The following is a 14,121-nucleotide window of genomic DNA, read 5'->3' on the forward strand; positions in this document are numbered from 1 at the left end:
ATAGAGGGCGCTAAAAGGTTGCAAGACCCCTGTGAGGCTACAGGTAAAAAAAAAAAAAAAAAATCCCTGGCCTGAACTGTAGCGTAATCCATTTCAAACTGCAGAGTAGTCTGCTACTGAGTATCAGACGGTGGTTTGACTGAAACATGAGAATAGGTCCGCCTACGGTCAAGGCTGAACAATGACCTGAACTTACTGTACTGGAGAAGCTGGAAGAACAACAACCATTCTAAGAGAATGCTGATTGCAGGTTCAACCCAGGAATGAGGAAGAAATTTAGGGTTCCCAGGCCCCTGCATGGCATGTTAAACAAATAAACAAATTTATTTAAAAAAATAGGCTGTAACTAGCCAAATCCAGTAGGTATTGTAACACATAACTGTGTATAAACAAAGGAGGATGTATAATATATAAGAGGGTGTCTATCAGACCTGATTTTAAGGTGGGGCAATGTTTTAACCTTATTTTCAGAGAATGTAGGAAATTACCCTATAATGCAATAAAAACTGAAATCACGGGGTTTTGTTTTTTTTGTTTGAACGTTTTTACAAAAATGGTTGTTTGAGTGAGTGTATGCATCCTGCTGTCTCTTTTTCCCCTTATGCCACCATCTAAGCTCCTTTGGACAAAGGATGACTGGAATAGTGGATTAGCATGAGTCATATCTGCAGTTCTGTTTGTATCTGTAAGGCGTTTTGTTTTTTTCCATGTTGACACAAATTTGTTTTTGTTAAGATGACAAAAAAGTGAAGTAATGTTCTACTGAATATTATTTGCAAAACTGAATATAAATAATTTGTGTTTAAACTTAAAACAGAGACAAAATAAAAGATGAAAACAACATTTTAAGATTTCTGCACCCAACAACAGTGCCGGGACACAACAAACAAAACATAAAGAAAAAAAAAAGCAACCGCATGAAAGACCATAGTAGTAAAAAAAAAAAAGGCCTGCTTGGATTAAAGCTGTAATGGGCTGAAAGGTTGTGTCAAGGTGAGGTGTAAGTTTATCACCTTGTAAGAAGCAAACATTCCAGACTCAGTAAGATTCAAGTGGCACGCAGACCCTGTCTTCTCAGCTAAGAACAGAAGAAGGTGTCTTCTCAAGTAGTTTATAAATAATGCAACTATCTAAAAGACTAGACGGGGAGTGTCCAGTTTTAGATAACTGAAATTCCCTAATGATTTAGCCCTGCGTTCCAGGAGACCTCTGTTTTGTCATCCCCCCCCACACACAGCATCCTTAATGTGTTTATTTCTACCTTAACTAAAACAAAGTATACTCTGACAGATAATATCTACAGTTCCTCCAAAATAAATTTCACAACCCGTTCCCTGCACGCTGTCATTTAAAAAAACCAAAACAACCTGTTTTCCAGTTTCTGTAACATTCTGCTATGTGTCCCATAGTTTTCCCACTGTTATTTAGCTTTATGTAATTGTGCAACAGATCTAGAAAACAGATAATCCTAAGATTTAAGCAACTGTATCTTATTGTTTTTAAGTTAAAGCAAGCCCTTAAAATTATATTGAGAATAATACTGTTATTCACGCCCGTTTTAATAAAAGGAACCTTATGTAAAACTTATCCACGGCAAATACATGATCATCATTTAATACATGCTTTTTTTTTCAAACCCACTTAATGCAATACGTCAAATAATAAATTAAATATTAAGTGTTTAACGAATGTTTACTTCCTACAGTTGCAACCATGACGTCACCCAGGTCATCGAGGTGAAGCAGTCGGTGTCATGTGACCAAAGACTCTCGGATCACGTGACCACAACAAAACATATTTAATGGCGGCCGCCGTTGCTCACTGGTCTGTGCGGTTCTCATGCAGGACAGGTATTTTGGGAAAACGCTTTTATCGCTTTGTTTTCAGCTTCGGTGTTGTTAGTCAGACAGTTAACATTAGCAGTTTCATTTAAAATAATGATGTAAACTCTAAAACAACCTTAAAACGGAATATTTTTTTTTTTTGTAGGGGCAATTAATCTTTTAGTTAGCTGCGTCACTTCTAAGCAGTAAATTACAGTTGAATCTTTATTGCTGTTTACAATGAGAACGCTTTTTCATCTATATAGTCATTTCTGTGAATGTCATATTTAATGTGAGAACAGCACAAACACCCATTCTACAGTTTGGAAAACCAAATTTCTGCACCAATGAAACGTCTTTGCATATCGTTATGCTAAAGCCGCTAATTTTGAATGGATTTTATTGGTAATTTATGTGATAGACCAACATATAGTGTGTAATTGTGAAGTGGATAAGAAACGATTCATGGTTTAAGTAATAAGTAACTGTCTCAATATAAATCAAACTGTTCTGTAGAGGGCTCAGAGATTTAAATGAACATTAGGGACCAAACCGGATCATGAAGATCCAAGAACACAGCAAGAAAGGTCAGGGATCAAGTTGTGGAGACGTTTGAATCACTGCAATACACCTGAATCAAATGGTGCTTCATTGTTAGGCCTCTGCAGAGCTCTGCTGAGGAGGTAGTTGGGCCATTTGAATCAGCTGAGTTGGAGCAGAGACACATTTAAAACTGGCAGGACTGGAGCTGGACACCCATGCCCTAAACACACATCCCCACACTGACACATGGTGGTGGTAGACCTGAAAATAAATGTTTACAATCTCCTAATCTGACCGAGCATGAGCTCACTGTGCAAACAAGACTGGGCAAACATTTCAGTCCCTGACAAAGAGACAAAGCCAGTAGAGACATACCCCAAAACACGTAATAGTAGTGAAAAGTGCTTCAGGAAGGTACTGACTCAGAGGGAGCAAATACAGACACTTTTAGGATTTTTTCTTGTACAAATTTGAAATCCGTTGTTCATCTTTCTTCCACTTCAATATTTTACATTCATTTGTGTAAAACATGAAAATAAACCTGTTGCAGTACATTGGATATTTTGGTTAAAACAAAATTGTTCAAGGGGTATGTATACACAGAGTAATGTAAACCTATGCAAGTAAAAAAAGCACCGATGAGTATGAATCCCAAGTGTCTAAACAAAGGAAATAATTTTTATTCTTTTGACAAAAAAGCATGAGCCTTTTATTAATAAAGAGGATTCTGTCTTTTTTCAGGTCTGGGTCGTTTCCTGCAAAGAGTTTCATCTGTAGGAAGCCGTAGCCGTCCCACAGATCTTTTGTGTGAGCAACATCGTAGCTTTTTCTGGAGGAAGTGGAAAAGCTTTCACAACGTAGTTTGTCCAGCTACTGTTCGGCCAGCCTACCCAGTGCCTAAGGTACTGTTATACTCTTAAATATAATTTTTGATTTATTGATGGATCATTTTGTTGTAACTGCTGCTGCTATTTTGGTGCTTTTCAACCATAAAACTGAATCAAAGCAAATCTGAATGAGCTGAACAGGTGAAATAAAAGCGCAAGGAGAAGAAAAGTTTTCACATCGTATTTGCTCAGGTATTAAATGGAAATGTGTGTCAAACTGTGAACTACAATTAGGTCTCTGTCTTCACATCTCCCCTCTGACTCAAGCACATCGTGCAGCCTAACTATGTCAGCATTGGACTGATCCCAGAATGGCCAGACCACATCGAGATCAAGAACCAAGAGCAGATTGAGGGCCTTGCTAGAGCATGTCAGCTTGCCAGACACGTATTGCTACTTGCTGCAGGCAGTCTGAAAGTAAGAATAAAACCCACTACAAGTCTTGGTTATGTTTTTGTGTCATCACAATCTAAACAACAGCTGTTATTTGTGGCTTTCAGGTTGGTATGACAACAGATGAAATAGACTTTATTGTGCACCAGGAGACAATCAGGCACAATGCCTACCCCTCCCCTCTTGGATACGGAGGTTTTCCTAAGTCAGTCTGTACATCTGTGAACAACGTGGTGTGTCATGGCATACCTGACAGGTAAATGGTTTGAAGGTTCAGTAGTCCAACATAAATAAAATACACAAACAAAGTCATTGTCATTGGTAGAATATATTGAAGTTCATAATTCTAAACCTTTTAAGCTAATTCTGTTTGCAAAACTGTCTTTTACAAAATAATTATAGGTAATGTTTTCTCACAATGTCAAATCTTTTAACAACAACAAAAAAAAATGTATCTTCTGAATATAGGGAACTTCCATGAAATACATGTGTAATAATTAAATGTGTTTGTGATCTGCAGCCGCAAACTTGAAGATGGTGATATCATAAACATCGATGTCACAGTAGGTTTATGCAGTGTTACGCGTTTAAAAAGTAAAACTCACAATGCAAATGTCGATGGCAAAGCCCACATTACTTACCTCAACCTGTTTGGAATAGGTGTATTTGGATGGTTACCATGGTGACACCTCAGAAACCTTCTTGATTGGCCAGGTGGATGAGGTTGGGCAGCAGCTGGTGGAGACGGCGAGGCGTTGCAGAGATGAGGCTATCGCTGTTTGCAAACCAGGAGCACAACTTTGTGTTATAGGAAACACTATTAGGTCTGCCATGTAATAAATACACACATGTCAAATGTTTACACACTACATGATTATGACCTTTTCCATTTCTGGATCTTATTTTATGTTAAATCGGTTCTATTTCTGCAGTGAAATAGCCCATTCTCATGGCTTTCAAGTGTGTCCGTATTTCATTGGTCATGGAATAGGTTCCTATTTTCATTGCCATCCTGAGATTTGGCACCACGGTAAGTTGGTCCTTAATTGCAGTAATGTGGTAAATTCCTATGTCACTACTTTGGACAATGAGTTTTATACACTCATATTTTTTTTTTAAATCTTGTAGTTAGATTTCCTTTTGTGGTATTAATTAAAGTGCACATGCTTGAGATGCTAGATTAACATAACCTACAACTCAGAAGGTAAAACATAAAGCTATCATTCTAATTTTTATTACACATTCGCAAAACCTACAGTGGGTATATCTTGCCCACTGTAGATATGTTCTTATGACTGATGAGAACTGGAGAATATTTCTTTCTATTAAGAAGAGAGCAGATAATGACACTAGAGCCTGTTTTTTTCCATTAAACTAACTCTATTTAGTTTATACTAGATGAAAGTTGTTAAATATAAATAAAATAAACAATACTATAGGTTTTTAATGAAAGACTCTCATGACTTGTGGAAAAAAAAAAGCTGATTTAAAAGACAAGAAACTTATGAACACCCTAACTTATTTAAAAATGACCACAAATCCATTAAAACGAACACAAACACAGCTTCTTGCATGAGGATTGAACTAAAGTTCCTCCCCTTGTTGATATCACTTGTGTGTAATTAGTATAATAATGCTTTTCTTTTCAGCTAATGATAATGAGATAACCATGGATGAAGGGATGGCTTTTACAATAGGTAAGAAGACAGTTTTTCTGTCTGCATACATATGCAAATGTTTGGAATAACTGGTTGGCAATTTCTGTTTCCCTTGAACGGTTAGAGCCTATAGTAATGGAGGGGTCTCCAGAGTTTAGAATCTTGAAGGACAAATGGACCGCGGTGTCGGTCGATGATAAAAGGTAAAGAAGTGCTTTGTGTTTGTAATTGTAATGCCTCAGACTATTGAAGCTGAATGATCCAGTGTTATGTAAAAGTAGCTTACTGCTGATTTTTGTCCAACGTGCCGGACCAGTCAAAGTAATATATGATAGTTTTAAGAACGGTCAAAAGGTTTTTAAGTCTCCTTGGGAGTAAGGTGTGCTCAGCTCAACTTTTGCAGGGGTTTGTTACAAATCCATAAAAAGGCGAGGAATAAATTGAATTTCTAATGTTTTTGCTTACAACATAATTTGATATACCAAAAAAAAAACTATGTTTATATGTAAATAGGCCATAAACGCTTAATTCAGGTAGTTGCTAAAATATCCCACTGAGAAATAAGACACTCCTACAAGAAGCTGATACATCATCAGTTCCATTGGTTCCTTGTATGCAAACATGCACGACTTAATGTGTGATGTGCTGTTATTAACCCTGCAGTAGACGTCGCCATACATTACGATTATGCTTGTTAAAACAGAACAACAGAAAAAGCCTCTGCAAAAAATCTATTTATTTAAATTGATTTAGAGAACAGAAAAATATGTCAAATGGTATTTTATTTCAACATAGCACACTTTAACTATACACTTATCTACAAATATACCTGAAGTATAATTATGATTAATCTGACTCAAATGTATTTTTCTTTTCCAATGCATGAGAAACACTTAAAACTAGACCTCACAGTAGTTTTTGTGCTATTGTAAATATGTTAGCAGAGAAAATATTTACATTTGTTAGCGTATTTGCAAGTGCAGCTTCTTCCCCTTGCTTTTCAAGAGTGCCTCTGAAAATCCGATTTTAGGGCTATAAAGCACTCCTTTGCCCTCCTCATGTTCTATTTAAACAGTTGGGACACCCTACCCTTTAAAAACAGGGAATTTAGGGTTAAAACCTAGAGACAAAGGTTGGAGGAGAATTAAGACAATTATTCTGTTTACTTCCCTGCAGACTTTCCATTTGTTCTATGAAAATCTTACGTTTGGATTTGGTCATACAGGTCAGCTCAGTTCGAACACACGGTGGTCATCACAGCTGAAGGAGCGAAGATTCTCACTAAACTACCAGAAGAAGACAATCTGTGACAGAAACTGACTACTACCTCGAATAGTACACCATTTGAGGATCTGAGCTACTGTTTGTGAATATAAAAAAACTGTGTTGTGTAACAAGCTCCCTTACTGTAGAATTGCAAAGACCAAGTGTTTTTGATTATTAAGGAATGCAGACATGTTCTTTCAAATAAAAATACAATCCACACATTTTTTGTGTTGTTTAGCTTTACACCCTTTATTTGTGTGTTTAAGCTTGAAATAGTTTGAGTTGTAGTCATTTGTGTGTTGAAACTGTTTGGGTTATGGTCATTTAATTCATTGATGGAAGACTAATAGATCAAAAAAGCTGAATTCAGGTGATAAAAAAGCCACCAGGACGTGGCAGCACACGCTTAGACTTTGCAGACAACGCTTCACCCCTTTCAGTCAGCTCTACACCCTGTTTGTTTCCCCTTGCAGTGTTTGGAAAACCCATGTGTAAATCTCAGTTTAAGCAAGCCTATCTACTGAGGCTGATGTCTCCATAGTGACATTAATCAAAAGCAGCTGTCACCATTTATGCACCATTGCTTAACTGCACAGCCTGACATTAATTGTTCAGAGAGTTGATTGGCACTAAGCAATGTAATATCTTGACTTTGTACTTAGCAATGCCTTTACTTTTCTTTACTGTGACCTAGGTGTGCATCCAGTCTGCAGATGGATAAAATGACGAGCAAAACATGAGAACAGGTTCAGACAAGGTCCTTGCAGTATTCTAAGTTCAATTAAGAGGGTGGCTACTGCTGTAGATGCTATATTGCTAAGAATGTTTGAGTAAAAGCTGATAAATATCAGGGACTCAGTAACATGTGGATATGGCATGTCAACTTAAACTATTTTGTTAGAATACAACCAGAAAACAAGAATACAGAAAAACAACTGGAGCACACTAACACAGGTCAGAATCATTTAGAAACACACGTGCATACATACGCACATTAAATGTGCACTGATTACATTTCTCTTTGTGACTCAATGCAACATAACAGGGGAGTGGTAAAATGGGGAGGCTTCACAGATGGAAAAAACAGGATCCCAGCCCACTGTAAGGGTGTGTTTTCATTTCCTGTTGGTGTGTGTATGAGGCACAGTGGGTATGTGTGATCATCCCAACAGTAGTTCGTGGCTGATGCTGGAAGGATTAAGCAAATAAAGGTGGGTCATGTTCAGCCAGGACATGATTCAAATTTAATGCAATAAATGACTCATATTAGGTGAGATAACCAACATATTTTATCTGTTTTGTAACACTTCAATTTCACTTAAAGAATAAAACTGTATGAAACCAAAAAAAAAAAGTTATTCCAAAACAGTTGATAACACGCTTCATCATAGCTTTTAGTCAAAGATTTGCAGTCTTGCCTTTGATTTTAGGGCAGGGCGTGAAAACCTGAAGTAGCTTGAACTCCCTATGAATCAGATCATAATGACACATACTTTTTTTTTTTTACAATCATCCACCTGCAAATGATTGAGTAGGAATCTAACATGCAGTTTGAAAAGCACATGGGATTTTTATGATTGAAGATTCAGTATAAGTGAAGACAGTAAAGATATTTAGCATGGAAGAACTGGATAAGACGGGAGTGCTTCCGTTTTATTTTCTGTATATTAAGACTTATTTCTGAACTCTTTCTCTGCAGTTTTAATGTAAAATCGTTGACCATGGTTGAATTACTACGAGAATAACATTTGACTGTTACTCAGATTTAATTAATTATTGCCTACATGAATGTTTCAGCGTTTTTAAAATCTGGCTAAGTACACAAGCCTGCTTTTCAGGCAGTATCACATTCCAGATGTGCATACCTCCATCCCTGTACTTGTGTGAGGGTCAGGTTGTTATATTTCACACTTTTCTGGGACTTTTCAGAGTGAAGCACCACAAACATTTTTGGTTTCCCTGGTGAGCTGCACTGTTGTGACATTAACAGAGTGATGCATTGTTTCCAAACCTGTACTGGCAGATCTGTCTTGTACACATGCACAGATGGTCTCTACTTATTCAAACTCTGTAATGATCTGATTCATCAGTGCACCTGAGGGCCAAACTATACACCCAATTTTGCTACTTTGAACATTTCACAGACACAGGCTGGGTAACATACTTTACCGAGGGTTTTTGACAATGGAGGGTGGGAATAAAGACAAAAAAACTATTAAAACATGTGTTCTTGTAGTTGCATGAATTTGTCAGCCTGTATGTTTTTTATTTAATATATAGATTTAATTAAATGTCTCCTTTTAAAGATTCTTGCTGTTATCAGTATTCTCTGAATTTAAAAATCTCTGTCCTCTTGTTTTCCATCTTATTATTGAAGCTGTATATACAGGACTGTTTATAACTACCACAGTTACCTGATGCCCACTGCCAAGTTTTATTTAACTAAACCCCTATAAATATGCATTCAAATTAGCCCACTCTAGACTCTTTGAATTTCAAGAATTATTTCTGGACTTTTAAAGTGGAAATATTTTTTTTGTTATTCTGAGCTCCTGGAATGTAGATAAGTCAACAAATTCACCTATGCTCCCCCATTGTGTTGCCTTTATTACTGCTTGTATCTTTTCAGCAGCTCTTTTGTTCCTCCGAAAAACTTCTTGAGCCTAAACAACCAAAACAGCTTGCCAAACTATGAGCAGGGGCGCAGTGTGTGTGTGTGTGTGGATGGTATGCATTCCCTGAGGCTACTCCAAGGGGACTCAGATAAATTACGTCTTGCTGTTTCTGTTGTTTACAGAGATTCACATCACTTAAATGTTTGCTAGGAATGCCATGCCCTAAGCAATCTTCTCTCCTTTTATTTAGACCTGAGAAGAACTGGTTATCCAGCTTATAAATACAGGTCCTTCTCAAAATATTAGCATATTGTGATAAAGTTAATTATTTTCCATAATGTCATGATGAAAATTTAACATTCATATATTTTAGATTCATTGCACACTAACTGAAATATTTCAGGTCTTTTATTGTCTTAATATGGATGATTATGGCATACAGCTCATAAAAACCCAAAATTCCTATCTCACAAGATTAGCATATCATTAAAAGGGTCTCTAAACGAGCTATGAACCTAATCATCTGAATCAACGAGTTAACTCTAAACACCTGCAAAAGATTCCTGAGGCCTTTAAAACTCCCAGCCTGGTTCATCACTCAAAACCCCAATCATGGGTAAGACTGCCGACCTGACTGCTGTCCAGAAGGCCACTATTGACACCCTCAAGCAAGAGGGTAAGACACAGAAAGATATTTCTGAACGAATAGGCTGTTCCCAGAGTGCTGTATCAAGGCACCTCAGTGGGAAGTCTGTGGAAAGGAAAAAGTGTGGCAGAAAATGCTGCACAACGAGAAGAGGTGACCGGACCCTGAGGAAGATTGTGGAGAAGGGCCGATTCCAGACCTTGGGGGACCTGCGGAAGCAGTGGACTGAGTCTGGAGTAGAAACATCCAGAGCCACCGTGCACAGGCGTGTGCAGGAAATGGGCTACAAGTGCCGCATTCCCCAGGTCAAGCCACTTTTGAATCAGAAACAGCGGCAGAAGCGCCTGACCTGGGCTACAGAGAAGCAGCACTGGACTGTTGCTCAGTGGTCCAAAGTACTTTTTTCGGATGAAAGCAAATTCTGCATGTCATTCAGAAATCAAGGTGCCAGAGTCTGGAGGAAGACTGGGGAGAAGGAAATGCCAAAATGCCAGAAGTCCAGTGTCAAGTACCCACAGTCAGTGATGGTCTGGGGTGCCGTGTCAGCTGCTGGTGTTGGTCCACTGTGTTTTATCAAGGGCAGGGTCAATGCAGCAAGCTATCAGGAGATTTTGGAGCACTTCATGCTTCCATCTGCTGAAAAGCTTTATAGAGATGAAGATTTCATTTTTCAGCACGACCTGGCACCTGCTCACAGTGCCAAAACCACTGGTAAATGGTTTACTGACCATGGTATCACTGTGCTCAATTGGCCTGCCAACTCTCCTGACCTGAACCCCATAGAGAATCTGTGGGATATTGTGAAGAGAACGTTGAGAGACTCAAGACCCAACACTCTGGATGAGCTAAAGGCCGCTATCGAAGCATCCTGGGCCTCCATAAGACCTCAGCAGTGCCACAGGCTGATTGCCTCCATGCCACGCCGCATTGAAGCAGTCATTTCTGCAAAAGGATTCCCGACCAAGTATTGAGTGCATAACTATACAGGATTATTTGAAGGTTGACGTTTTTTGTATTAAAAACACTTTTCTTTTATTGGTCGGATGAAATATGCTAATTTTGTGAGATAGGAATTTTGGGTTTTCATGAGCTGTATGCCAAAATCATCCGTATTAAGACAATAAAAGACCTGAAATATTTCAGTTAGTGTGCAATGAATCTAAAATATATGAATGTTAAATTTTCATCATGACATTATGGAAAATAATGAACTTTATCACAATATGCTAATATTTTGAGAAGGACCTGTACACTACTCGCAAAAAGTTAGGGATATTTGGTTTGCTTTCTGATGAAATGAATGGGCAATGTAAAAAGTTCACGCCTCATGAAAGTAGGGGATTTAAGTAGAAACATGCAATGGTGATTTCCTCATCTCAAACGATTTATTGAAGCAAAAGCCAACAACAGTGGTGGGAATACCACAACAAAAATGTAAATGTTTCAATAACATGTCATGTGCTCTTGAGCATCAATTACAGCTTGACAATGACATCTCATACTAATCAAAATTCAACTTTTTGTCTGCTGAGGCCTGGCATCTCCCTGTTCTTGAATGTCAGCCCTCAGGTCTTTGAGGTTTTGGGGTACAGAGTTATGAGCCTCTAGATGGCGACTCAGCTGATCCCAGAGGTTTTCTATTGGATTCAGGTCCAGAGAATGTTCAGGCCACTCCATTTGAGATACCCCAGCCTCCAGCAGCCGTTCCCTTTTGATGCAATTTCAATCAGCTGGAATATTGTCCTCCATAAAGATGAAGTTAGGTCTGTGTTGTTCATGGAGGGGCACAATGACTGGATTAATTACGTTATTCAGGTAGTATGGGCTTGTCACTGTAGCATTCACAAAGTGTAGGGCAGTTCTGTAATGACTAGACCCACCTGCTCGCTCTGTAAACACCACCACCAAAGGCTCTTCTGATGACAACAGTAACTGATGCATTGTGCTTTCCTTGACATCTCCACATTTGTTGGTGGCCATCCTTTCTGTTCAACGTGACTCGACTTTCATCACAGCACTGAGGCTCACTGGTCTCCCAACTATCATAAATGCTCCCTCCTATCATAAATGTTTTCGAATGGTCTGACATGACACTTGGTGCCTCGAACACTCCTATACCTGCATGGAGTTAAGTGGCATTCATCATCTGGTCGTGCAGGGCAGGATGTGGCCAAAGGACGTCGACGTCTATGCCTTTCTGTGACTTTTATAGTCTCACTCTATCTCTGTTTTAACCTGCTGATAGCACTCTGAACGTACAGCCTCTCTTTGTTAGTTTCTAAGGTTTTAATGTATAAATGATACATATGAATTACAAAATAGTTCTGTTGTGTAGTATCAAAAGTGTAGTTTTCACGGCTTTATCTTTAGCTACAAGATGAAGTCATTGTAGGGAAACAGTAAAATTGACATTTGGGTTATTTTAATTTGCACAAAATCACAATATAGCTACAATGAGAAGAAATGTTTTCCAAAACATGGATTAGTACAACTTTGTAATTTGCTGTGTGTATTAAGTAGATCTTAAGATAAAAGAATTGTCATGGGCTCAGATAATATAATCATCTGTATGACATTTTAATTTAATTTACTTTGGTTTTAACAGTGAGCAATGGAAAATACTGCTTTCCACAGGGACACATGAAGCTGTGGCATTAAATAAGTGATCTATCATCTTCAGACTTGTGCAGGCAGCTCTGTCTCTAATCCACTAAGCATGATAGAAATCAGAACTCCACAGGGCCAAACAAAAAGGTATTGTAGGTTCTTAAGGCCATGCACTAGACTTCCTGCTTTCAGTAAGAAAATTAAAAAAAGTCCCAAATGTAAAGCAGCGTGTGGACAGAAAAATGGCACTCTGGAGTAGATGAAATGCATGTGTTTTACATGACATTTTGAATAAAAGTGAACAAAATCAGTACTGACGAACCCATTGTGACCAGGCTTGGTCTTCATCTGTCATAATCTGCTGTTGCACATGCTCCTGTTCTGTGTTACCTTAACAAGCTAATTGCAAAAACAACCCTCCACCAGTCAGTAAACTCACTGGTAATAACAACATCACTCTGTGTCAAAGTAGGAAAAATTAAAAGAATGTTGTGACATTGAATAAAAGTGAAAAAAAGTTTAGAGCATAAAACAGAAACATAAGGTATCATTTAAATATTGCATTATGTTGTACAACAATTGGAGTGGTTTGGCTATAAAGAATAACCAATAAGCACCGAAGGCAGTTATTAACAAAGTTAGAACATCACCTGATTATCAGGAATTAATAGCCAAACAACTCTTAGCCTCTGCTAGTTATTGTTTTAAGAATGACAATATGAGTGAATTCACACACTGGCAATCTCAAGCAGCAAGCACTGCACACATAAAAAGATTAAAAACAAACAACTTCTCCCTAAAACACATAATCTATTAACAAAATACGTCAATAAACTGTACAGTAAAAAGGAAAAGAATAAAGAAAGATAATAAACAATGGAAAATAAAATAGAACTCCAATGAAGTTGGGAGTTTGTGTAAAATGTGAATTAAAAACAGAATATAATGGTTTGCAAATCCTGATCAACCTATAAGCAATTGAATGCACTACAAAGAAAATATATGTATTGTTCAAACTGATAAACTTTTTGTTTTGTGCAAATATTCACTTATATTGAATTTAATGCTTGCAACACATTACAAAAAAAAAAAAAAGCTGGAACAGGGCTAACAAAGGACTGGGAAAGTTAAGGAATACTCAAAAAACACCTGTTTGGAACATTCCACAGGTGAACAGGTTAATTGGAAACAGATGACTGTCATGATTGGGTATAAAAGGAGCATCCCTGAATGGCTCAGTCATTCACAGGCAAGGGTGGGATGAGGCTCACCACTTTTTAAACAACTGCATGAGCAAATAGTGCAACAGTTTAAGAGAAACATTTCTCAACGTTCAACAGCAACGAATTTAGGGATTTCATCATCTACAGTCCATAATATCAAGAAAAGAATCATGGAATCTGGGGAAATCTCTGTGTGTAAGCGGCAAGGCTGAAAACCAACATTGAACGCCTGTGACCTTCGACTTCTCAGGAGGCACTGCATTAAAAACTGACATAAAGGATATTAACAGGTGGGTTCAGGAACACTTCAGAAAACCATTGTCAGTTAACACCATTTGTTGCTACATCTACAAGTGCAAGTTAAAACTTTACCATGCAAATGTCAATATTTTGTTGTACTTATTTTCCAGCACTGCCTTAACTGACTTGGGCATGGAGTTCACTAGAGCTTCACAGGTTG

The 14,121-nt window shown here is 37.9% G+C and overlaps 1 protein-coding gene across 1 annotated transcript; it reads left to right on the forward strand.

The window, feature by feature from the left end:
- Positions 1–3,126: 3,126 nt before the first annotated feature.
- metap1d (methionyl aminopeptidase type 1D (mitochondrial)) lies at positions 3,127–6,791 on the forward strand. Its single transcript, XM_047367402.1, has 9 exons — positions 3,127–3,268; positions 3,488–3,670; positions 3,754–3,902; positions 4,167–4,209; positions 4,307–4,470; positions 4,579–4,676; positions 5,296–5,343; positions 5,429–5,507; positions 6,530–6,791. The coding sequence occupies exons 3-9, from the start codon at positions 3,760–3,762 to the stop codon at positions 6,612–6,614; spliced, it is 660 nt and encodes a 219-aa protein (XP_047223358.1). The 5' UTR covers positions 3,127–3,268; positions 3,488–3,670; positions 3,754–3,759; the 3' UTR covers positions 6,615–6,791.
- Positions 6,792–14,121: the final 7,330 nt, after the last annotated feature.

Source organism: Girardinichthys multiradiatus, chromosome 6 (assembly GCF_021462225.1).
Source record: "Girardinichthys multiradiatus isolate DD_20200921_A chromosome 6, DD_fGirMul_XY1, whole genome shotgun sequence".
In the NCBI taxonomy this organism is placed as follows: domain Eukaryota; kingdom Metazoa; phylum Chordata; class Actinopteri; order Cyprinodontiformes; family Goodeidae; genus Girardinichthys; species Girardinichthys multiradiatus.